The sequence below is a fragment of the Zootoca vivipara genome, chromosome 5 (assembly GCF_963506605.1).
Source record: "Zootoca vivipara chromosome 5, rZooViv1.1, whole genome shotgun sequence".
NCBI lineage: Eukaryota > Metazoa > Chordata > Lepidosauria > Squamata > Lacertidae > Zootoca > Zootoca vivipara.
The window spans coordinates 45,029,892-45,053,785 of NC_083280.1; the positions used below are offsets into that span (position 1 = coordinate 45,029,892).

The 23,894-nt window shown below is 41.2% G+C and overlaps 2 protein-coding genes across 2 annotated transcripts; one reads left to right on the forward strand and one right to left on the reverse strand.

Moving 5' to 3' along the window:
* Positions 1 to 2,299: 2,299 nt before the first annotated feature.
* Positions 2,300 to 11,638, reverse strand: LOC132592158 (steroid 17-alpha-hydroxylase/17,20 lyase). The gene is made up of 8 exons (XM_060274709.1): positions 11,330 to 11,638; positions 9,440 to 9,578; positions 7,486 to 7,715; positions 6,638 to 6,724; positions 5,183 to 5,398; positions 4,018 to 4,187; positions 3,808 to 3,911; positions 2,300 to 2,577 (listed from the first exon to the last, which is right to left on the reverse strand). Exons 1-8 carry the CDS (start codon positions 11,636 to 11,638, stop codon positions 2,300 to 2,302), a joined length of 1,533 nt encoding a protein of 510 aa, XP_060130692.1.
* Positions 11,639 to 11,690: 52 nt separating this feature from the next.
* On the forward strand, positions 11,691 to 23,246 carry BORCS7 (BLOC-1 related complex subunit 7). Its single transcript, XM_035133591.2, has 5 exons — positions 11,691 to 15,725; positions 18,586 to 18,648; positions 19,783 to 19,826; positions 20,551 to 20,571; positions 21,756 to 23,246. Exons 1-5 carry the CDS (start codon positions 15,576 to 15,578, stop codon positions 21,805 to 21,807), a joined length of 330 nt encoding a protein of 109 aa, XP_034989482.1. The 5' UTR covers positions 11,691 to 15,575; the 3' UTR covers positions 21,808 to 23,246.
* The last annotated feature ends 648 nt before the right edge of the window (positions 23,247 to 23,894 follow it).

Genomic DNA, 23,894 nt, shown 5'->3' on the forward strand with positions numbered 1-23,894 from the left:
AATTATCCACAGGTGCAAGCAAACTAGCCAAAATGTTTACATCGTAAAGTGACCTATGTTGGAAGTGCAAAGAAACAACTGATACATTTTATCAAAACCATGATGGTTTTGTAGAATAATAAAAGAATTCTGGGAGATGGAATACAACAAACTTAAGAAAATGTTTTAAAAACGTATCCCAAAAACCCAGAAGCTTTCCTTCTGGGAATAATAACAGAAATCCCCCCCCCAAAAAAATCAGATTATTCTATGGATGTATGTGGCCACAGCTGCCTGAATTCTGATAGTACTGCATCTGTTCTCTACTTTTGTGCTATCAAGAGAAGAATGGCACCTTAAAATATTAGAATATATAGAATTTGCCAGCCAGACAAATAGATTAAGAAGTAATAAGAATTTAAAAGAAGACTGGACATTATATATAGATTATATGGATAAATATAATCATAACAGGCTGACAAAAACACTCAGCAGTAGGTGTTACAATGTGGGGTAATATAAGGTACCGAAAACAGCTTAGTAGAGTAAGAAAACGCAGTTGAAAAGATAGCAGTTAGGAAACCAAGGAAAGAGTGGAAGGGGAGTAAAAACTAAGGTTTATAAGAGTCAAATAAACTGAAGGAATAAGCTATGTTACCATTATTATTCATATATATGTGTTGTATATATATGTTATTTTTTTCTTTTTTCCAATTGTCCTGTGTCTGACTGTAACACAGTATGCGTTGATGATATGATAAAACAGAAAAGCAAATTAGAAAAAGAAAAAGAAAAGAAAAAACCCTTTTGGCAGTTGTATTGAGCAAAACACCAGGTGGAAAATCAAAAATATGTGGGTGGAAGAAAAGCTGTATGTGAGAGTAATAGGATGCAGGTAACTAAACTCAATGGCATTTCTAGAGGGACGATATAGTGGGGTGGAAGTAAGCTGTACCAGATTTGGAAGTGGGTGAAATTAGTTTCTGGCTTTTTCTCTGTAGTAATATAAGTCAATAGCCCTATAAATCTGAGAAAGCCCTATCCTTGTAGCAGAAGGCTTTTACTGCAAGAATGGGAAGATGTGGCCTTCCAGATATTGTTAGACTCCTAACTCCCATCAGTCCCACCCAGAATGCCCAATGATTAGGGATGGGGCTTGTAGTCCACCAACATCCGGAAGACACAGATTTCTTAACTCTCCTGTACTGCATAGGCCTCAATTTTGAACAAATACATGTTGTGAACAGACTCCAGCTGAGGTATGAGGCTGTTGCTCTTCTCACGCACTGCAAATACAATTCTTTTGTAAAGCCAACTGATCAGACCTCCCTAACTATACCCTGGCTTTAAATGAGAGCTAATTTTCTTCCTTGAAGTAACCCCTTATAATTTGATGTTATATCCACAGCTTCTGCCTGCGCTCACCCTAGATAAGAACCAACCAGTTTGGCTTTTCATCCGACACACTTCCTAAAGCTATTTTAATCCCATCATTGGACAGCTAATGTTCTCCCCTCTCTACAAAAAGTACTAGGACATAAAATGGGTTGCATTCAAAGTTGTGGATTTTTTTCTTGCTGTCCACAGGTACTGGCAAACAACAGAGACATCACAGTAGTCCCATCTGCTTCTGGTGCTCATAGTTAAGTTACATAAGACCCATGGCAATGGTTTTGCAGTGCTCTGTCCTTGTTTTATGCATGCTCTCTCTTCTCAAACCAGTGCTTTCCCTAATGTGTTGTGCTAGTGCTTTGGCTGCTGTCTGTTGATTTCCTAACTAATCATGATCAGATCTTTCAGCACAAGCATTTGAGGACCCTGTGCTAAGGTCAATGGCGGCACCAAAAAAAAAAAAAAAAGAATGGGAGGACACAGAAGGGGCAAAGTACATATCTAAATGGGTGAGCTGTGTTCCACAGGTTAAGATCACTGAAAGAAAATTAACAGTATAGGTTAATGGCAGGAGTCCAGCAATGGGAGACAAGTGGGGTGACCTCTTTGTTTAGAGACACTTCAGAGTTGTCACTGCTCTGCCATGCAAAACATTGCATTCTCAGTTATTCCATTGGAGTCTGAGGGAGAGATGGAAGAAGATGCAACTTTTGATGTCAAGAAGAAGTTTCTTATGAACTGTGGTGTCCTTTCTGCCTTTGTCCAATGTGGCTAATATATTCTACTATGTGGATAGTGACTCGTGTCCTTTACCAAGCAGTTTACTTCCCCTTCTTGACACACTTATCCAGTAAATCTCTTACTGATCCAGCTGAAGTAATTTTTGGTCTCTTTCCATTTAGGGAGGCTGTTTGAGAGCCAAATGATGTCACTCATCTCTTACTTTGGCCTTCCAAGCTTCCCGCAGTGTGGCCTTCACTTTGAACTTTGGTACTTGAAGCACAACTCCAAATTTCCCCTCTGGTTCAGGCAGTGTGTGGCCTTGAGGGACGCTGAGTGTGAATCTCTGCAAGGTCCAAGCTATAAAGAGGAACAGCTCCATCTTGGCCAGGACTTCTCCCAAACAAACCCGGATACCAGCTCCAAAGGGAAGATAACTGGGTGAGGGAGAGGCGATTCTCTTCCCATCCTTATCCAGGAAACGTCCTGTGTGGGAGGAAGAACACACGTAAAACATAAACTGGTATCATACAAGAACTTGGCTGGAATATCTCTATAGTCCAGATGAAGGGAAACTTTGACCCATCATCCCTGGTCCTTGGCCATGCTTGCTGAGGCTGATGGGAGTTGTAGTTCCTATGCTACCAGATCATGTTCATGGTTTCTTGTATTCTTTAATGAGCCCCTTAACAAGTTGGGTCCAGGATACCTCGTACCTGATCCCTTATATCCCTGCTCAGGCTCCGGCTGCCTGGGGGAGTCACTATTAGTGATTCCTCATGGCTCAGATACATGGCTCGTACATTCAGTACTGTGGGTCCAGTTTTGTGGAACTCCTGTCTTCCTGTTGCACTTTTGGCACTTACTGAAGACGTTTTTAATTATTCCAGCAGGCTTTCTGAATGAATTCTGATTTTATTGTTTTAACTCATTTTTAGTCTTATTATAATGGTCCTCCACTATGCCGCTTAGGTATTGCTGTGATCAAACAGTATACAAAGTATTGAAATAAACAAATATTTGGAGGCCGAAGGCTCTTGACACAGACCCTTCCCAAATGTGCCCGTGGACAGTAATTCTATAACACAGGACCAGGGAGTCCCCCACACCTACCAGCCCCCTGTCCCCCCAAAACAGTACTTCTGTCTAGTCAGGGTTCAGCCTCAATCCGTTAGCTGCCATCTATCCTCCAACTGCCTCCAGACACTCACACAGGACATTCACCACCTTCACTGCTTCTGATTTAAAAGAGAGGTAGAGCTGGATATCATCCACATACTGATGAACACCCAGCCCAAACCCCGTGATGATCTCTCCAGCGGCTTCATGTGGATGTTAAAAATCATGAGGGAGAGGATGGAGCTCTGAGGCACCCCACAAGTGAGAGCCCAGAGGTCTGAACACTCATCCCCCAACACCACTTTCTGGACACTGCCCAGGAGGAAGGAGCAGAACCACTGTATAACAGTGTCCCCAGCTCCAGAAGGATGTAACGGTTGATGGTATCAAAGGCCGCTGAGAGATCCAGCAAAACTAGGAAACAGCTTTCACCTTTGTCCCTATCCCACCAGAGATGTGATCAAGGCAGTTTCAGTTACTGGGCTGGAAAAGGAATAGAAAAAGTGTGTTGAAAATCCACCCTGCCCAGACAAAAAGGGAATTTAAGCAACACACACACACACACACACATGCCAGGAGGCAGTGTGGCATACTCACCTGGATTAAATTCCTCTGGCTTGTCCCACTCTTTCTCATCATGGTGAATGGACCACAGGTTAATCATAACGTGAGCTCCCTTTGGAATGTCGTATTTCCCAATGCTGCAGAAAGACAAAGCCCATCAGTGACTTCCTCTTACTGATGCCCTTATGTCTCCTTCCGCACCTCAACTTTGCAGCAGATCTCACTTTTGGAAATGGAATTTACCTTGTATCTGCCAGTGCCTCGTGTGGGATAAGGAGTGGAGCTACAGGCCGGATGCGCAGAGTTTCACTAATGGTAGCGTCCAAATAAGGCAAGTGTTGCCGGTCATCAAGCTGAGGATATCTGTTAAAGCCAAGTTTCTGATCCAGTTCCTCTTGGATCTTTTGCTGCACCTGGGAAGTGTGGAAGAGTTAGACAAATCAGACAATGAGAGCAGCAGGTTAGGAAGTCTGCAATTCAGCTCTCTTCTTCCCCTAATTTCTTTAACTGTCGGCCTTACTCTTTTTCTTACAGTTGGGCGACTCAGCAGTGGAAAGAAAGCTACTGCCTCTTCAAGTACTTTTGAAATAGGGCTTCTTGTATTAATTCCTTTGCTCACGCAGTAGGTGTGAGAAACTACGCCGCTTTTTCTATTTCCCATTTACCAAGACCTCCTGTGCTAACAGAGGGGTGCGGGAAGCTATGGTATTGCTTGTTTGGGGAGGACTGGAACATATGCTGCTACAAGGGAGCCATTTTTAATTACTGTATGTGGTAGGTCAGTGTGTGGATTGGGTGATTTCTTTTTAAAGTCCTCGTGAAAATTCACTAGCATTTTAGCACAAATTTCTCCCAGTGTGCACATTTTTGTATACAATTTTGCCTAAATATACATTTTTTGCAAAGCAATTCCTCCCCCCAAATATAATGAACTTTTCTGTGTTATTTTAACTAATACATACATTTATATGTATACTTTACCCCAGTATATGCCCTTTTGGTACCCATTACTTAGCAGGAGAACTGCATTGCATAAAATTCAGCAAAGTGTTAATTTTGAAGGATGGCTTTCTTTTGGTTCACATATTGTTTCTGAAAGTGTGAATTAGATAGGTTCACCTTTAAATGAGAACTGCATCAAAATTCTCCCCCATCCCTACTTCCAGGTGACCTATTTATTGAGCATTCATCCTGACTTGTTTGCATTAGATGATATTGACTGTTTCATAGAATTGTAGGGTTGGAAGGTACCACGAGGGTCATTTAGCCCAACTCCCTGCAATGCAGGAATTGACGTGGGGCTTGAACCTGCACAGGATTGCACTTTATGCTACTCTTCTTTGTCTTGTTCACATAACACACTGTCAAGAATCCCCAGGAATTCAGGCAGGACTTAGAGGAGCTGTACCTCTGGGTAGTGCAGGAGGTAGAGCACAATCCACTTCAACACAGTTGTGGTCGTCTCCACACCAGCTCCAAAGATGTCAGCCACTGTCATGAGCAGGTGGTCGTCTGTCAGCTCCTGCCCAGGCAACAGATGACTATTGTTGTTTTCCATGTTGAGTTTGGCTCTCAGGAGTACGCTTATTAAACAATTGGCGGAATCCTCATTGCTGAACATTTCCTGGGTAGAAGATGAAAGCAACTGTGGGCTAAGATTGAGCGACAATTTAAGGTCTACGCCATCATCTACCTACCCCCAACCCCCAAAACAACTACTGTCAGTGGTCTTTAAGAACAGTTTAAAATGCCAGCTGCCAGCCACTGTCACTGTCACTGTCAGGCCTCCCCCCAAAACACGCAAGAGGGAAATAAAACATAAAATGCAAATATTGTTTTAAAATTCTGAAGCTGTGACCATATGCCCACTAACTTGAAAGGCTACCCTGAACAGCAATAAAAGATGAGCAAGGATTTGAAACTGTCTTTCCCGCAGCTAACCCCAAAAGTATAACCACTGTCTTGACATGAAGAACACAGTAATGGTTTGAACTCTATGAGGAAAGGCAGAATATACATATTTTAAATAAAGGAAGCTGCTGTCTAGTATTTCTACTTTGCCGTCACCAACTTTTGGGGGAGCAGAGCCAGGCCACACAATCCCATTGTTGATACCACTAACAGCACCTGATATTCCATATCTGTTATAGTGAGGGTAATATGGTTTGCCCATGAGTCTGATTGTTATTGTTGTGAACCATTCTGAGAAAGATTGTGGTTCACAAATGAAATATTGTATTTCTTCTTAAAAGCCTGGGCTTCAAAGGACATGACAGCAAAGCATGTAAGATATTTCTGTTCTATGTGCTCTGTCCACCTTAACATTTCTTACTGTGCCAACATCCCCCCATCTTCCTGATTTAGGAAATCTGGTGATTGAGAGCACCAGAACTGAGGCTGCTTCCCACTTGTGCGCCTATTGTTAAAAAGGTGGGAGAAGGTAAGGCTTAGAGACTTGAAGCAAGATCTTCCTTTATGCACATATCTTTCTCTCCTTCCCTTTTCTCTCATCATCCAAAATTGTGTCCTAATTGTGATTCATATTGGAGTACCATTTTCATTTTTGCTATGATGCTCATTGCTTTTATCCACAGATCCTTCCATCTCCATGAAGCAACTTTCTCTCTTTTGCTGGGTTTGCTACTCTATGCATCTCTTTACCATGGCTTTTGACACTTGAGGTGCATATTTTTAGGAACCAAACTTACTTCTGTGTGTGTAAGTTATTTTTAATTGTTTTTAATATTGTGTTTTAATTGTTGTAACCCACCCTAGGACCTTAGGGCGAAGGACAAGTAATTAACAACAACAACAACAACAACAGCAACAACAACAACAACAACAACAAGTGTATTCTACTTACTTTATGTTTTGCAAACTTCTGCTGTAGGAGCTGATCTCTTGCTTCCACACACTTCCTCAGGAGTGCCAAGTCTTTATTGGGAAAGAACTGGAGAAAGAAACAACCATAATGACAATTCCTTTCCTGTCTGCAGAAAATAATCCCTCTCCAGAACTCCTGTGTTAATCCCTGCCACTAAGGCAGGCATCCCCAAACTTCGGCCCTCCAGATGTTTTGGGCTACAATCCCCATCATCCCTGACCACTGGTCCTGTTAGCTAGGGATCATGGGAGTTGTAGGCCAAAACATCTGGAGGGCCGCAGTTTGGGGATGCTTGCACTAAGGTTTATGAAGCAGGCAGATCTGTTCCGTGCAATGTAGACTGTGATCTGACTAGATGCTTCTGGCATCCTGCACATGCCTCAAAATCCCTGTATAACTTAGTGTGATTTCTCTTCCAGTAAAACCTTATGGGTCCCTATTCTGACTTTCTATCCACTGCAAAGATTGACATGATGTGCATGGACATGGAAGTACGGAATATCTGCATCAAAGATATCCTATTGAAACAAGTAACTGTGGATTTTGCCCAATCAAAGTACACATTGTGTTCAATGAACACAAAGTGATTTCCCCCCTACCTCTCATAGAATTCTAGGTCAGGTGATCTATATGCTATTGGCCACTTGAATAACTGGCTACATCTATCTATCTATCTATCTATCTATCTATCTATCTATCTATCTATCTATCTATCTATCTATCGTAAAAGAGTACCTAGCCCTCTCTCTTCAACCTTTCTTAATGAAGAATGGCAAATCAGGTGAATAGGTGTTATTTAGTTGCTAACCCTTCCCACCAGCTCTCACCTGAAGCCATGGGAAGATATCCAACATGCTCTCCTTGGCTACAGTATCCACAATGCCTTGGCTATATTGGAGCATGGACTCAAACTCGGGGTCTCCACGCTGGTAGGAGGAGTTAAAGCAGATGGTGCACACCACATTAGTAACGGCACGTGCCAGTTCAGGTGCCATGTCCAGGGGCAAATCCTGTTTAGCACTCAGAAGTTCACACAAAGTAGCTGCTTCTTGACAGACTAAAAGAAGAAATGCATGAAGGGATGTTAAAACCTTTAGGAACTAGAAGAAGGTGGTTATGCATAAAGATGAAAGTATGAAAGTGAGGGACATTGGCAACCCAGATTTGGAGATGGGGCAACTCTGAAATAGGGTAATCTAGTAGATAAGAATGCTGGTTCCACCTTGGGAGACAAGGGTTCAAAGCCATTTCCTTCACAAACTTGCTAATGGCTTTGTCGGGAGGTCATTATCTTTCTGAAGTGACTACACTACTTCCCTTATTAAGAATTCTTGCTGTCTGGGTAGCTATTCCATTGTTCCTGACATGCGCAGTATAATTTGAGACCTTGACTATTTTTGTTTTACTTTTTTTAAAATAGAAAGAGACTGATAAAGAGTATTTCTTTGGCCACACTGCAAGAAAGTTCTGACCACTACCACTAAGTGACAGTAAAGGGCAAAACAAGACAATGCCCAGTACTAAGAATTTTGTACAGTCTCCTTCCTGCTCCCCTCTTCTCTCATATGATAGTTCCAATCTGATGCAGGCTGAGAAAATTAACTCCTATACGTATAGAAGACAATCAGAATCATAGCTGCTCCTCCCTGCAAAGAGTTTTCTTCTTAACTGACCCCAAAGATTGGCTGCAATATATTAGGGGGTCATAGGGGCATGCCTAGAAGGGATATGGTCCAGTACATTATATCTAATTTTCTTTGGTCCAGTGATCATGTGTTTCCTATAGTTATTCAACTGGGACATCCTGCTTTATATATTTATTTTTGTTGCTCTTTGAGATTATTTGTATTCCATTAGACCTTTTCACATTATATCATACAGGTTAAAAAAACCCAAACACACCATTACACTACAAATCCATGATTCACCTGCACCCCAGTAGTCTGTGTGATGAGAAGAATATATAATACTGTACAAAGAAAATATTTGTAAGGAAATCTGATTGCTACTCCTAAAGTTGCAGATGCCTAATGCATGCCTGAAATTATTCAAAGTGTAGTTCTAGAAAGATAATGCCCACTCTTTCCCCAAAAGAGCACAGTTGCTCCAGCATAAACCAGCATATGGCTATAAGATGGAATTCTATCTTTGAAAGGTTTAGGCAACACAACTGCACCCAAACACTATACCAATGGTTGGAAACAGACTTAACATTCAGAGCAAGTATAGATCTGCTTAGAACTGGGAATGGGTGCAGACTTCCTCTAGTTCTTTTCCCCTGAATGGACACACATAATTTAATTTGGTTGCCACCGCTCTGCGCCCCCCTCCCCCAATGTTTCAGGTGGACTTTCACATTGCTTTATTTTTCAGGTACTTGAATTTATCTGCTAAAAAAAATGTTTTAAACTCTTTAAAAAAAATTTTGCACATAACTATCATTTTTCTATTTCAGTATCTGAGAAGGCAAGGAAGGAGGTGGTTTCAAGAGTGATGGAAGCACCAGTTGATCAGTGAGTGATGGCATAAATCCAGTTCAGCTGCAACCTGGAAAAACAGATTCCTCTCTAAGCTCAACCTGGGATTTGTGGTGTGTGCTTAAATTCTGGGGATGTGTATATATGCACTCTGGCTGGAGGAGAATGAAGATTTTATTCAGTGAAAGAGGAGCAAATTACCCTAATGTTTTGGCTACAAGAGTCATCATTAGGATCTTCTCTCCTCAGCTCCCTTCTTCGCATTCTCTTACAGCAATCCCAACATTTTCCTTTGTTTACTTACTGATTTTCTCCAGGGCCAGAGAACCCTTTCCAAACATGGAAAGTGCAGAATGTGCCAGCTTGCGCTGAACTTTCCAGACTGGGCTGTAATTGGCAAAGGCAATGTCTTTCCCGTTTCGAGTCAGCAAGTCTGTTGTCACCTTTAATCAATGAAGAAGAAAACTTAACAGCATTGTAGTTTTAGTTTACTTGGAAGGAGGAAAACACACACAACTATTTTCATCAGATTCATTCTCCTGCATTTGATTAAAATTTACTTTTTAAAGCCACTTCAGACCGAAAAGTTATTCACAATATCACTGATACAGGTTTGTTATTCCCTAATTACTATGGCATAAAATGGGCAAACATATCCAAACCAGCTTTGTATGTTAAAAGCCTATTTCCCCCCAGAATTGTTCTCTTTTTACAGAAGAGAGGATGTCGCTTGATCCTGGAATTAAAACAGATTTCGGCTGCAGTCCTACACTCGGCTGTAAGTCAGCTCTAGTGAATGTAATGAAACTTACTTCTGAATACAGTGGTACCTCGGTTTATGAACTTAATCTGTTCCAGAAGTCCGTTCTTAAACCAAAACCATTCTTAAACTGAGGTGCGCTTTCCCTAATGAAGCCTCCCGCCACCAGTGCCCTTCCACCATGCAGCTTCCATTTGTAGACGGAGGTAAAGTCCGCAAACCGGGACATTATTTCCGGTTTTGTGGAGTTCTTATACTGAATAGTTCGTAAACGGCTGTTCTTAAACCGAGGTACCACTGTTGACATAATACTGCAACATTAGTGCCTTTTCATCTGTATATTAGAGAACCTGCATTCATGCTGAAGAGGTATGAGGGTGTAATATAAGAGGTGCAGCAATTCATTTATTTATTAAAATTATTTTATTGAATTGTTAAAAAATGCTACCATAACAAGAAAACGAAGAATAAGACACTTTCTGGTTTACATTTCTGATTCTTTGTTTTCTTTATTTTCATTACGGCTGTACTTCCCCCCCCCCTTTTTTTAAAGCAAAACAAAAGGTGCAACAATTTATCTGGGTCATAAAATTGGGAATTTCTTTGAAAGGTTATTAAATGTTGCATATTACTCAAAGGCCAAGACCAATAAAGCATCTCTGGAACCATTCCAGCGCTGCAGATTCTACAATCAGCCTTGTTTTATGGCATAGTCAAGTAGTTTTGCTGTATACACACACACACGTCCCTCTTCAAAGTCAACATCCTAGGAGAAGAACCTAAATGATTCCCTGACATCAGAAAGGTAGGAAAACAAAATATATGAACATACCACTTTGTCTAAGGCCCTTGAGTGCTGCTGCAAATCAGAGTAGAGAATACTGTACTACAGGTATCAATAATCTTATTCAATAAACCAGTTCCAGAAATTTATAACCTGCAGTTAACTCAGCAACCCAAGTAGTAACTCTTCCTTAGGAACAAAATGGGTGATGCTTTTGTTCAAGGAGCACAGAAACCCACTTGTATCATGCTCTGAAGAGCAAGTGCATGAAGATGGAGAGTTCATACGGTAGAATTATAACAGTTTTCGCTGAGGGCAAAATGCAATGATGACTGCTCACCTCATTTCCCATGCAGAATCATTCATATAAATATCAGGTATATTTCTTCTAGCCTAGCTCAATCCTAGTACCCTGTTCTGGGCTGGAGATAATGTTTCTGGGATGACTGAACACAGGAGAGGTTAGAGGACTCAATGCTCATCACCTATATGTCCCTTTTCATGTTAAAACCACCCTGTTTTCTGCTGCAGACAATGGTGCCTCCGGTTACGAGCTTAAAAGAACATACTCGGTTGTTTCATCACCTCTTCCAATCTACCCACCAGATTTCATGGCTTAGAAATAAGGAAGACACTCGTAGCTTGCTTACCTTTTGAGGTCTGCCACCAAAGATCTTCCCTTTCTTAAGCAGCACCTCTTTGGCATGGGTATAGTCGTGGACCACTACTACATAACTGGAGCCCATGTACAAGGAGTAGAGGCTGCCGTACTTCTGCTGCAATCTGTGGAAAAAGAGATGGTACTGGGTATGTCCAATAAAATGAAAAAGGCTTCCGATGACTGGCAGGGATGGCATGCATCTGGGGTAGTTTGCCTTGGGCCCCGGTTTCCCTTTTGCCATCCTCCAGAAGGATAGGAGAGCCAGCACCAAGAGTAAGGCAGACAGTAGAACAGTCATTGCCTCTCAGTTGGTTTGCAGCTTGGTCAGCGATCAAGAAGACAAATGGAAACAATGCCCCTGCAACAGCCAAGTTACAGCTCTTATAACGGTTTGTAGTGGCATGCTTTTGCCTTGGAGGTGTGCCAGGCCTTGCTGGACAATCAATGGGAGATAGCAGTAATCTGAAGCACGAAGGCCAGCCTTGCCTCCTGCCAAAAAAAAAAAAAAAGTAAAGCGCAAAACTCTTTAGCTGATCTGAGCCAAATATACAATCAAAGATATGCATACCTAGTGGGAAACGCAGAAGTAATGGTTATTTGGTTTAATTAAAATGTATAATCTACTTTCCTGTTCCAAAAGCAGTCCTCAATATCCCCATAATATACTCCAATATGGGGTAGCCATATTCCCCCCCCCAATTTGTTCATGAAAGAGACAAATCTAAGGTGTCAAACTCAATTCTCTATGGAAGTTCTAAACAGGTGTCTAAGGTTTCCTAATGCAAAGCAGAATTTATTAATTATCCCTCTATTTGCTGATATGTTTATACTCACAGCTTACTTTAAGAACAACATAAAGGGCATTAAAAGGTAAAAGATCTAAAAATGCTGCATAAAAATAATTCAATAGGACCAGTTCAAGAAAGGACACAGACATGGAAAATAAAATTACCTGGTGTGGTGAAAGTATCAGAGTGGGTGCTGTGTAAGCCTCTCTGGGACAGCATTCCAAGGCTGTGTGCTGCCACTGATGGCAGGCTAGTCACAGCACTTAATAAGTCCAGAATCCAAATGTTTTGCTAGTGCAAGGAGTTTTAGCTGTGTGATAGAACTCCCCTACGCTCTCATTTCTGCTTGTGGGTCCTGGGGATTTTAGGGGGTGGGTCATGGAAAGAAGAGAAGATGGGAAGGTTCTACTGTACAAATAAAACTTATCATGCTAGCGGAATTGTTGGTTAACACTTCAGTCTTAGCGTTGGCTGCCCTTACACAAAATCCACTACAAAAAGCTAGTCCATTTCTACCAGGTGTGCAGTGAAATTAACCCATTCACAAAGGCTACTTTTTAAGTTTGGAAAACTTGTGCCAGAAGTCCTGCTCCAGCTATCTCCCTCCCTTATCATTCCATCATTACAACATTACAACACCACCTCTCCTTTCAGAAAGGGAGCAGTTTGGGGAGTGGGATAAACATAGGGTTATGGATATATAGTGGATTTATATGGACCCAGGTGGCGCTGTGGGTTAAACCACAGAGTCTAGGGCTTGCTGATCAGAAGGTCGCCGGTTCGAATCCCTGCAATGGGGTGAGCTCCCATTGCTTGGTCCCAGCTCCTGCCCATCTAGCAGTTCGAAAGCACATCAAAGTGCAAGTAGATAAATAGGGACCGCTCTGGCAGGAAGGTAAACTGCGTTTCTGTGCGCTGTTCTGGTTCGCCAGAAGCAGCTTTGTCATGCTGGCCACATGACCCGGAAGCTGTCTGCAAACAAATGCTGGCTCCCTCGGCCTATAGAGCGAGATGAGCACTGCAACCCCAGAGTCGGACACGACTGGACCTGATGGTCAGGGGCCCCTTTACCTTTATAGCAGACCTAAGCAATTGCATGAAGAAATGTTACTAACTTGAAGGACAATAAACTAAACTGGTTTAAAGTCCATCAGATCTAACACATTGTCTCCTGTGCAACAGTTCGAGAACAGGCTAGAACAGTGGTCTTAAACTGGCCCAGACCTGAGAATGACCTGTGGACCCTTATCTGCAACCTAGGACCCACTTGCACGTTTTCACTTTTGATTTATAAATAGTGCTAATAATGCACATTATTAATCCTTAACTGCTCATTCACAGAACAATGTACATAGTGTTACTTTAGCATTACTACTAAATGAACACAAGTGATTTTCACACTTCAACTTAGCCAAAAGGTCAAAAAGTGATAGAAAGGCTCAGTCACAATTTCAGTGAGACTTCTGAGCATGTTTGTTCTTCAAGATTTCATTCCAGGGAGGGGTGATATTAGGAAAAACTAATTTCCTCTAATTCCCTATGGCCAAACAAGCTGTTTGTTTGTTTTGTGGGTCACCATAGTTGAGAATCCTTGATCGCAAAGATAGGTGGCTCCAAATAGCAGCTCATAGAGATGGTAGTTTCACTTGCCAATTCTGGATATTCTTCATGAACCCAAATATAAGACTTTGGCAATGTATGTTGCTGAAATTGCACTTCCAAGCTTGTGTCACAGGAGAGCTCAATGAATTGTTTCTGCAACTCATATCTTGTGGCACCTTAAAGACTTAACACATTTTGAAAAATGGTATAAGCTTTCAGGCACTTTACTTCATTGGATCATCTGATTAAGTGGACAATGGTCCATGGAAGCTTATCCCATAATAAATTTGTGAGTCTTTAAGATGGCACAAAATATCTTCCCCTTGAGACCAGCTTTCTATGACATCCTGATCTCCAGATGTCAGGGTCCATTTTGACAGTTGTGAACACTGCTATCCCTTGGGGGGGGGGTGTCATTATTTCTTGATGCTTTTCAAGGTGACAGCTGAGGGACGCTGCCTTCTGAAGATCAAACCTGAATGTTCTGAGACCCCAGATAAGTTATGCATTTGGATACTGCTATGGCTAAGGCCAGTATTATCGTTTTCCCTAATCCATTCTGCCTGATTTTCATTGTAACCTTGAAACAGTCTTAGCTGAATTTGCTTAGGCAGATAAATATATAGCATTTTTATGTGTATTGTTTCTTGTAGATATCCATTTCTCCCATTTAGGCTTCTTAAGTTGGCCAAAATAGCAAATGGAAGCTTGCATGAAATTGAGGATGCAGAGGTGTCGATACCAGTAACAGTTGGTGAGGTGGGGCAGCGTTGCTCACCAGGCTTCCCAACACTGAGTGTCACTCCCAGTTACCAGGAGTGGGGAGGGTGCAGTGGCAGGGAGCTTGGTGCAGTGTGAGCATAGTGGCAGGAGCATCAGATTGATTCTGCCACTGCACTTGCCACTGCACTTGCACTATGCTCCCCACTTTCTCCCCTTCTTGGTTTCGGTAACGGGCAGGGATGCTTGATGTTGGGAAGACAGGTGAGCGGTGCTGCTTCTCCTGCAAGGAGAAAACTAGCCCAGCAAGGAGACTACTGGCACAGAACAGTTCTCCAGGATGTGTTCATTTTCTCCTTACAGGGAGTTTTTATATGCAGGCAAAGACAAAAGTGTTGTTTCCTATCATGAAATGCTGCAGTCCATTCATAGAATCATAGAATCGTAGAGTTGGAAGAGACCACAAGGGCCATCCAGTCCAACCCACTGCCAGCAGGAAACACCATCAAAGCATTCTTGACATATGCCATTCTTTCACCTCAGTGTTCTACCACCTCTGTTCACTGCAGGTTTAGCTGACAACTATTAATATTTTCATACAGTGTCATGTCAGCATTTTACAAAGAATGAGCGGAAAGGTCCCTGCCCCAAGGAGCTTAAAACAGTGGTTCTTGAAGGGTGCGGCACACCACACTGGTGTGATTGTGAGTGCCTCTCTGGGGTTTCTGCTTTGTTGTTTTTAATTTGATTAATCATTTGTACTTTATTGGCTGGGATTGTGATTCTGTTTTCTATTCTCATTTATATCTGAGTATCTTGGTTGAGGGGTGTGTGTGTGCACGCCCGCGCGCGCGCCCGCGCAGATAATAAATCACTTTGTGTGAAGAAGCGGTGATCCTGAGAAATAAAGAATAATAGGGAAGGGCATGTCCCCATTACTTCTTAATGTCTGACTCTGAGGGTATGGCAGACTTGAGAACACAGCATCCGTAAGATCGTGGTCTGGAGCTTCTGGGAGAGCGGCTTCGCCGTCTTGCCTTTTCATCTGGTTTGCCCTTTCTCGCTCGCCGTCGTTGCATCCTTCACGTGGGGGACGCGCTTGTCCGGGAGGGTAACGTTATCAAGATGGCGGCACCCCCAGCCGCGAGCGCCGTGGACGTTCAGGCTCGATTCGGCCACTCGGTGAAGGGACTGTTGACCGAGAAGGTGACCAGCTGCGGCACGGATGTCATAGCCCTCACCAAACAGGTGCTGAAGGGTTCGCGGAGCGCCGAGGTGAGAGAGACTAGAAAGCACTGCGCTGGGGAGCTTTAGACCGGCAGCAGGGGAGCGCAATGCATGGTGGGATTTGTATTCCCTGTGGGATGCCGGCTGCTTTGGAACTGCTCCAGCTTCCTATCACTTTAAGAGGGGTGTAGTAGTAGTGCCCCAGGCATTTGGGGGCGGGGGTTGGACAGCAGCTGAGTAGTGCTTTCCGTTTTACTCCTTGTTCTGGTTTTAAAAACGGGTATTGAAACGGGGATTTAAAATGAAAACGTCTCAGTTAACACACTTGCTGTTTCCACCTCCTTTTAAAAAGCCGCAGTAGTTCTCTCTCACTAGCTGCCATCATAAAATACTGTGCTCCGCACTGTTCTGCCTGGCAAATGATTGGGAATAGAATCCTGGTCTGCCTTTCTGCTTTGCCTCATGCGAACATAAGAGGAGCTTGCAGGATTGGGCCAGCATCTTTTTCTCACAGTATCTTGCCAGATACCTGTGGGGAAAACCCAAGCTTGACATGAGAACAACCGCCTTCTGCCCACCTGTGATTCCCAGCAACAGACAAGTCTCCAAGTTGAGAAGGGGGTAGGGGTAGGGGTAGGGATTTGATACAAGTTGCTTGCATTTATTAAAGAACATAAGTGATGGTGCTTTTGAAAAGGACAAAATGCCCTTTTGTTTCTGCCTGGGAGGGAGGAAGTATTTTCACAGTAGTCACCTAGGCTTACAGCAACATAGGGACAATAAATTAGCACTAGATATTCTTTCCATTAATATTCTCTGGAATTCATAGAATCATAGGAAGGGATCCAGAGGGTCATCTAGACCAACCCCCTACAATGCAGCGACAAAATCCAGAAATGGAGTAACCTTAATCCAGGGCATTGCAGGGATAATAGCTAGGCACTAAATTTAGCACCTGTAGTTTCTAGATGCACTCTGGTTAAGCCACATGAACAGCATAAGGAAGTTGACATGGGAGTGGAGGTGTGAGAGGATGGGTTTATTTGGGTTTCTGCTCAGTGAGTCTTTTATTACAGCTCTGTCCAGATGATTTTAAGTAATGCTGCACATTTCAGAATGGTTTGGAACTGTAAGTAATGCTCAGTTTTGCTGAGCATTGCTCCTGCCTGAGAGGCAAAATAGTGTATCCAAGTGTTCTGTTGGCAATTGGGCCTTGTGACTAACAGAGCTAGGAGACAAATCAGAACATTTCCTGACAGGAAGGCTTCCTTTAGATAGGAGGATGAATGGAATTTTAGTTCCTGACATATGAGAGAGAAAGTTTTGAAAAAGCAGACAGACATTCATACTCTATTTATCTGTATTTAATATTTTCTACTCTCAAATCAATGAAGCCTAAGTTCATGTAAATGCAAGTGCTCATCTTCACTTCCTGTGATCTTCCAGTGCCTACAGTTTCTATTGCTTTCTTGTCCTTGACTCCCTGCACTGTTGAAATTTAGATTGCATATGCTATTCTGTAAAGCACTGTGTCCACTGATATGTTTTATAAATAATAATCATTTGTGTATCATAACAGAGTATTGTGTTTGCCTGCTCACTAACCAAAATCCAAAATTTTGATAATATTAGTTGTGTCACAAGAGTGCTGAAGAAATTGTTTCTACAACTCATGTCTTAATTCCAGTGACTGTTGTTCCCACAATGAGTAGTGTTAGCATCTACTATATACCATCACACTAATTTTGGCGTAAATAAGCACTGACTCATTCAATTAATTGTTCTATATGTGCATAACATCTCCTTTGATAGAAGCAACATTTACTGATTGAACTTCCTCAAAAAATTCCACAAGTTGGAAAATTGTCAATGGAATGTTCTAATTAACATCTCAATCAGAGTTTCAGTATTTTTAATGCCTTTTTAACAGTCAAAATTTGTAAAATTTATTCCCTATATTGAGGTATTACATTCAAGTGGCTGAACACATCTGCAAGATATGTCGGCTTTAAAAGCAACGAGTTGTCAAATAAAGAAGCATATGGGTTGGGTGGGTTTGGAAGTACTTTTTATTTAATTTTTCACTGTGTAGCAACATAGTACGCTCTCATACAGAAAACATTAAAATTCCTCCACTCATGAGAATAAGGTATAATAGAGGTTAGCCAAATACATCCTTCCATAGAACTTCTTCCAGAACACAAGGAGGCAGTTGCAGCACTCAGTCCAGAAGGACATTTAACCTTGCCTGTGTAAAGGCTACCCTCATTTTAATGCTTGGTAGGTCTACCAGATATCTTAGAAGGTATAAGAATAAAGGAAGCATACAAATTATTGGATTGTCAAGTCTCAATTTCAGCTGCTCGTGATTGCATTTCAACGTCCCTAAGCCTTTGGAGCAGGGGTCAGCAAACCTTTTCAGCAGCGGGCTGGTTCACTATCCCTCAGACCTTGTTGGGGGTCGGACTATATTTTGAAGGAAATTCCTATGCCCCACAAAATAAGTAAAAGGACACATTCTACTCATGTAAAAACACGCTGATTCCTGGACCATCTGCAGGCCAGATTTAGAAGGCTATTGGGCCGGATCTGGCCCCCGGGCCTTAGTTTGCCTACCCATGCTTTGGAGTATTAATTCTTTAGCTTACTTGAAACCTTGTGTCAAAAGAAAAGAGAATTCCAAACTCATGGCAGCTGACTGCATTTTACGCTTCCATGAGTTTGGGCCCAAATAATTTTTTTAAAAACCTCTGTATGTTAAGCCTGCAATAATTATTACATTTAGATTGCTTAAATGCTATTGCAGTAGTAAGCTCTAAGCAGAATTGCCACCTTTGAGGACCAGTGGAATGCTATATCACATACACAGGAAACTTGTGTATCTTACTGTGGCTTCCATGTGTTTCAGTTCTTAGGACAAGCTGCCAGAAACATGGTGATGCAAGAGGATGCCATTCTGCACTCAGAAGATGTAAGAAATACTTGAGCTACAAAAGTGGGGACTTTATCAGATAACTAGGTCCATCTCTGTGAACTGCAAGATATGCAAAAAAGAGGAGGGGACTCGTAAAGTGCAGGTTTAGGAATTGAAAGGTGTTTGTTTTTTCTTCATTCCTAACACGAGCTGGACTTCATCCCAGAAGCACTATAGGCTACCTGCCTTTACCATTTTCAGACAGTCTACATTAGTGTTCATGCGTTTATCAGAATAGCCTTGACATTAGTATTCATGGTCAGATTTAAGGAGAATTAAACAGTCATTGGCCTTATTGTTATCTGATACCAAGAACATTACCAGCTTTGAGCTAGACAAAAAAACAAACAAACCCACATTCATCTCTAGTTGTTCATCTTTGAAATATGGGACTGTGGACATTGCTACATAAGGCTGGCTTATATATCTGTGCATCCCCCTCCCCAATAATTCCAGTCTTGTGCCTTCATGATTTATGTTGGAATTTCAGTAAGTAATAATTCTTGAACAGTATTGGCAGTCTACAGACTTCTAGGTGAGCCAGTCTGTGTGGCAAGGGAGCTTGCTCAGCTTCTGTGGCTTAGAGGGGAACTCTGCTTCCTATGAAAGTTAACCAGAACTAGAAAATGAGATTACATTTTTCCATAATTTATACAGTTGGTGTTGATGAATTTTTGGCCATGGCTGGTGGCAGATGGTGTGGTTGGTTACAGATGGTATGTGAGCTGTATGTTGTCCAACCCAAGCCTGGTAGATTTTTATTATTTATTTTAATCAAGCTTGCCAAATAGGAATTTGAAGGATCTTGCTTGTTGTTCTCAGGATTAGAATTCCAAAATTACTGAACTGAATCTGAAATCTAGTATTAAATAAAATTAAAAGGGAAGCTCCCAAGTGAGATCTAGGAGGGTGTGTCATGATCAGAACTGAAAAATTTGGGAGAATGTATGAAGTGGCCAGGTATAGAGCTGAAAAAATAAAATTGTTAAATAAAGTTAATTTCAAAAGCTTTGAGATCATTCAGAACAACAGATACTCTAGGCTAGGAGAGTATAACATAAAATGCCACGAGTAATGATTGAGAAACATAGTGGGGAAAATTTACCATATTTCATATTTTCTCCTTTGCAGAGTTTAAGGAAAATGGCCATTATAACTACTCATCTGCAGTACCAGTAAGTATATGCACTGTGTACGCTTTATTTGATTGACTAGGACTATTAAAATCTCATCCCCTCTAATGTTTCCAGTGTCCAGGCTGTGATGCAACCAAAACTTCACTTCCCAAACACAGGAGTGACGTTTCAGCAAGCTTGGGGGAACTCCATGATTTGCAGAAGCAGAAAAACATTTAGGGGGGTGGAAAACCCTAAGGAGGGAATCTTCCCAAAAAGCTCAATGAGTACTGAACATGCTTATTGTCCAGTGAATGCTGACTGTTGGGGATTGTAGAATGGAACAAAAATTGCTGGAATCTTGAACAGCTACATTCCACACTGCATTATTTTGTTACTCTTGTCCTCTACTACCAGCATTCCAAGATTGCTTCTATTATTAACTACTGTACTAAGATAAAATAGCTAAATTGACTCTTAGGCTGTTTTACCCTACACATCTCTGAGAGACATGGGCATAATAAAAGGAATCTTCGGAAGTAAGATTTACCTTTTTGCAGCTTTACTTCACAAGCTTCTTTGCAACACTGGTAGCAATTTCAGGATGTCAATTAATTTCTATATCATGGCAGTGAAGTCATGATACCTCGTTCATTTATTTAGCCTTCTGAAATCAGGCCTTCTTTTATCAGTTCATAACTCAGTTCTATCTGTTTGTGTTCTTAAGCACCTTGCAGCCAATTTCCTTATAATTTATTTTATATTGACATCTTTTCTTTTCTAGGCAAGAAGCTATTCAGAAAAAGTAAGTTGGTTTGCTCTGCTTTATTTGAGTAGCTTTTACGCTTCCCCTCAACACATCCTTCTTGCTACTTTTGCCAGATGTTAACTCCTTTGTCCTTTTGTTCTGTTCATGTTATTTTGAATGTAAACCAAATAGGTTAGGACTATATCACCTCTGTACAAAACTGTACAAAGCTGGCATACTGCTGGTGCCAAATAAATGTTAAATAATAGTGATATTGCTTGATTTTTAAAGTGTAACATAGTAAAAACAGGTAAAATGTGTGATGAAATAAAAAAATACATAAATAAATAGTAACCCAGAGCCTTTAATTTATTAACTGCTTCCTATGAAGCATCTTGAAGCAGTTTACAATATAATAAAAGCATATATAAAATGTTTCATATATAAAAACGGTTTTAAAAAGGTGAGTGGACTAAGAAGGCTATACTCTTTACTGTTTTGGCTTTTCCCACTATGATTTCTGTTTCCTGCTCTACTGACCTCCATTTGTGAGAGTAAGACTTACTACTGGTGAGCAGTCCCTGTTTGACATGTTGGGACTTATTTCCAAGTAAACACCCACAGGATTGCACTCTCAAGGTTCCTCTCTCAGGTGACATCCTGATCACTCAAGCTCAGATTCATTCTGCCAATGAGCCTCATGCTTATGGCTTTCACTTTAAATTGTCCCCATTTACACCTCACTTCTTCCTCACCCTCATTTCTCAGTCAGAAAGATGTGCAGTCCAATCCTAGCCATGTTTAGTTGGAAGTAAGTCAGGACTCACTCCAAGGTAAGTATCTAGAATGTTGGATCTTTAGCTACTTGGTTGTTGAAGCAATTGAATTGAGTCCTGGGTGTAAAGTAGTTTTGTTAGGTAAAAATTATAAACAAACATTATTTCTATTTTTTAAGCTGCTGCAAGAACCTTTTGGGTCAGTCAGTGGGGTATTAAATGTTAATCTTTAAAATGGAAGCATCTGTTCCCTTGACGGAGGGTGTCCTCTTCTTTCAATCTCTAAAGGATATTTTGGGAGGGGCAATTAGTGGACTAAATCAGCAGATACCTCCCCATTTTATTTTGACAACCCTGGTCCATCTTTGCATTGCAGAGGCAGCCCAGACTGGCCCATTTACAGTCAATATTTAATATATCCTAATATCCTTGAGTGTCTATTGAAGTCTTCCTTCTCATCTTCAGTGTTGAACAGTCTTCAAATTTGCGCGACCAACTGACTCACCTTCTGAAATGAAGAGAGACTGTTGCATGGTGTTAAAGAGCTGATAGAAACCAATGAGAGAATACATGTCTGATGACTTATGGAGACCCTTCCTCTGTTCCTTCTTCACCAAATGCACTATGGGACTGATCTCATCCCCAAATAATCTGCCAGTTTGTAATGATGCAAAGTGTACATTGCTCAATGTACAAGATTCTGACCTGCAAATAGAGGAAACTCTTGGATTTTTTCCATCACCAATGTTGCAGTTATAAAATGCTGGCTGTTTTAATGTACAGTATTTAATTGCAGACTGCAATCCCATGTGTGCATCTTTTTAATGGATTAATTTTTCCAAGGATTTACACTTCTCATGATCACAAATGAAATATATCTTGTTTTGTTTTAGAGTGCTTTAAAGGATGAAACTCTTCTCTGTTCAGAGCTCAGTCAGATTACTGGTAATCAGTAGGCTGAAATTCCTCATGTTTCAGGGCTGAGGAATGCAATCTTATGTTAGTTGGATGAGCACTAGAAAGCTGTTTTAAAAAGCTGTGTATGGTTATTCTGTGTAGGGTCAACCATCACCTATACTGGCATTTTGCATCCCTGAAAATGAAAATCTATCTACTGTAGTTTTACTACTTAAGTAATTAAAGAAAGAGTTAGAGGACTGGATTTCCCCCCCTCCCAACTTGGTCTTTGTTTAGTGGGAGCTGAGTGTGCAGAGATGAAATTTGACAGCTTTAAAAGACTAAGTCATCCATTCCGCAAATAAATAAATCTATATACATCATTATATATAGCTGCCAATGGTTTCTAATTTAAGCTGCAATTCTGTGAACATTTATCTGGGAATAGTCCCCACTGAACACATGGAACTTAACTTTTGTATTAATATGCATGTGATTATACTTTAAATTTATTTCCCCTTATTTCTCAATGCAGTTTTAGCTACCTGAGTGTGAGGTGTGCTGAAACTACTTGAGTGTGTATATTTCCTTTGCAGAAAGAGTTTGGAAGAGTTTGGTCCCTTAAGTCTGTACATCTGCTGTCAGTTTTGGCCTTGGGCTACATTCCTACACACTCACTGCTGTTATGGCTCTTGATTAAGCAGCCTTGACTTCATTATGTACGGTAATAGCCTACAGAACCAGTAATCTATTCAGATATGCAGCTGCAGAGGTACGTGCAATATCTTATTTGTATAGTGCTGTGCCTTGAACCAATTTAAAGCCCATGGGAAACAGAACTGATCTAACATATGTATTTAAAATGTATTTGCATTTCCTTTTTATTTTTGTATTTTGTTCAGAGAATGGTACTCATGCTTCATTGACAAATTGCAAAAAGCTGAAGGAGTGAAGTATTTTGTACACAAAACCATGCAATATATGTTAAGATTGCTGTACCTCTTGCTAAATACATATCTCTGGATAGGAGTGATGCAGTCACTGTATTTGTGACATTCAGACATGAGTGCTGTTACTTATTTAGCCAAAATTTACCCACTCACAAGAAGGAAATATCAGCAGGCTTGGGTTTGCAGAATACAACAATTCTTTATATATATAAAAACCCAAATGGGGGAATCCTTCCCAAACAACCCAATGAGGACTGAGCATGCTCAGTGGCTATGGAATGCTGAGATGGACAATGGAAAATGGTGTGGGAAGAGATTGAGTGGCTGGCTGACATGAAAAGTGAACAGGAACACTCCATATTACAACAATTCATTGCAAGTCCCATTTACACTGTTCCGATGCTGACCATTCCATTCTTACACAAAAAATGAAATTGTTAAAGGGGGGTAGGGAGCTGTTTCAAAATTATTGTGATTGTTCTAAGATATATGTATGTATTTATAAAAATATTTATATACTGCTAAATCATAAAAAATCAGGGAATTAAAATCAAGCCATCAGCTGACTATTGCATCTGGTAAGTATCATCAGTTTGGGAAGGAGAAGTTCCTGCATATCAGTGGATGGTTTAAAATGTCAAACCTCGGTTGTTGAATGTCTCGGCTGCCAAACGCTTCAGGAGCCGAACGCAAACAACCCAGAAGTGACTAGAGTACTTCTGTTTTTGAACATGCCTTAGAAGCCAAATGGCTACTG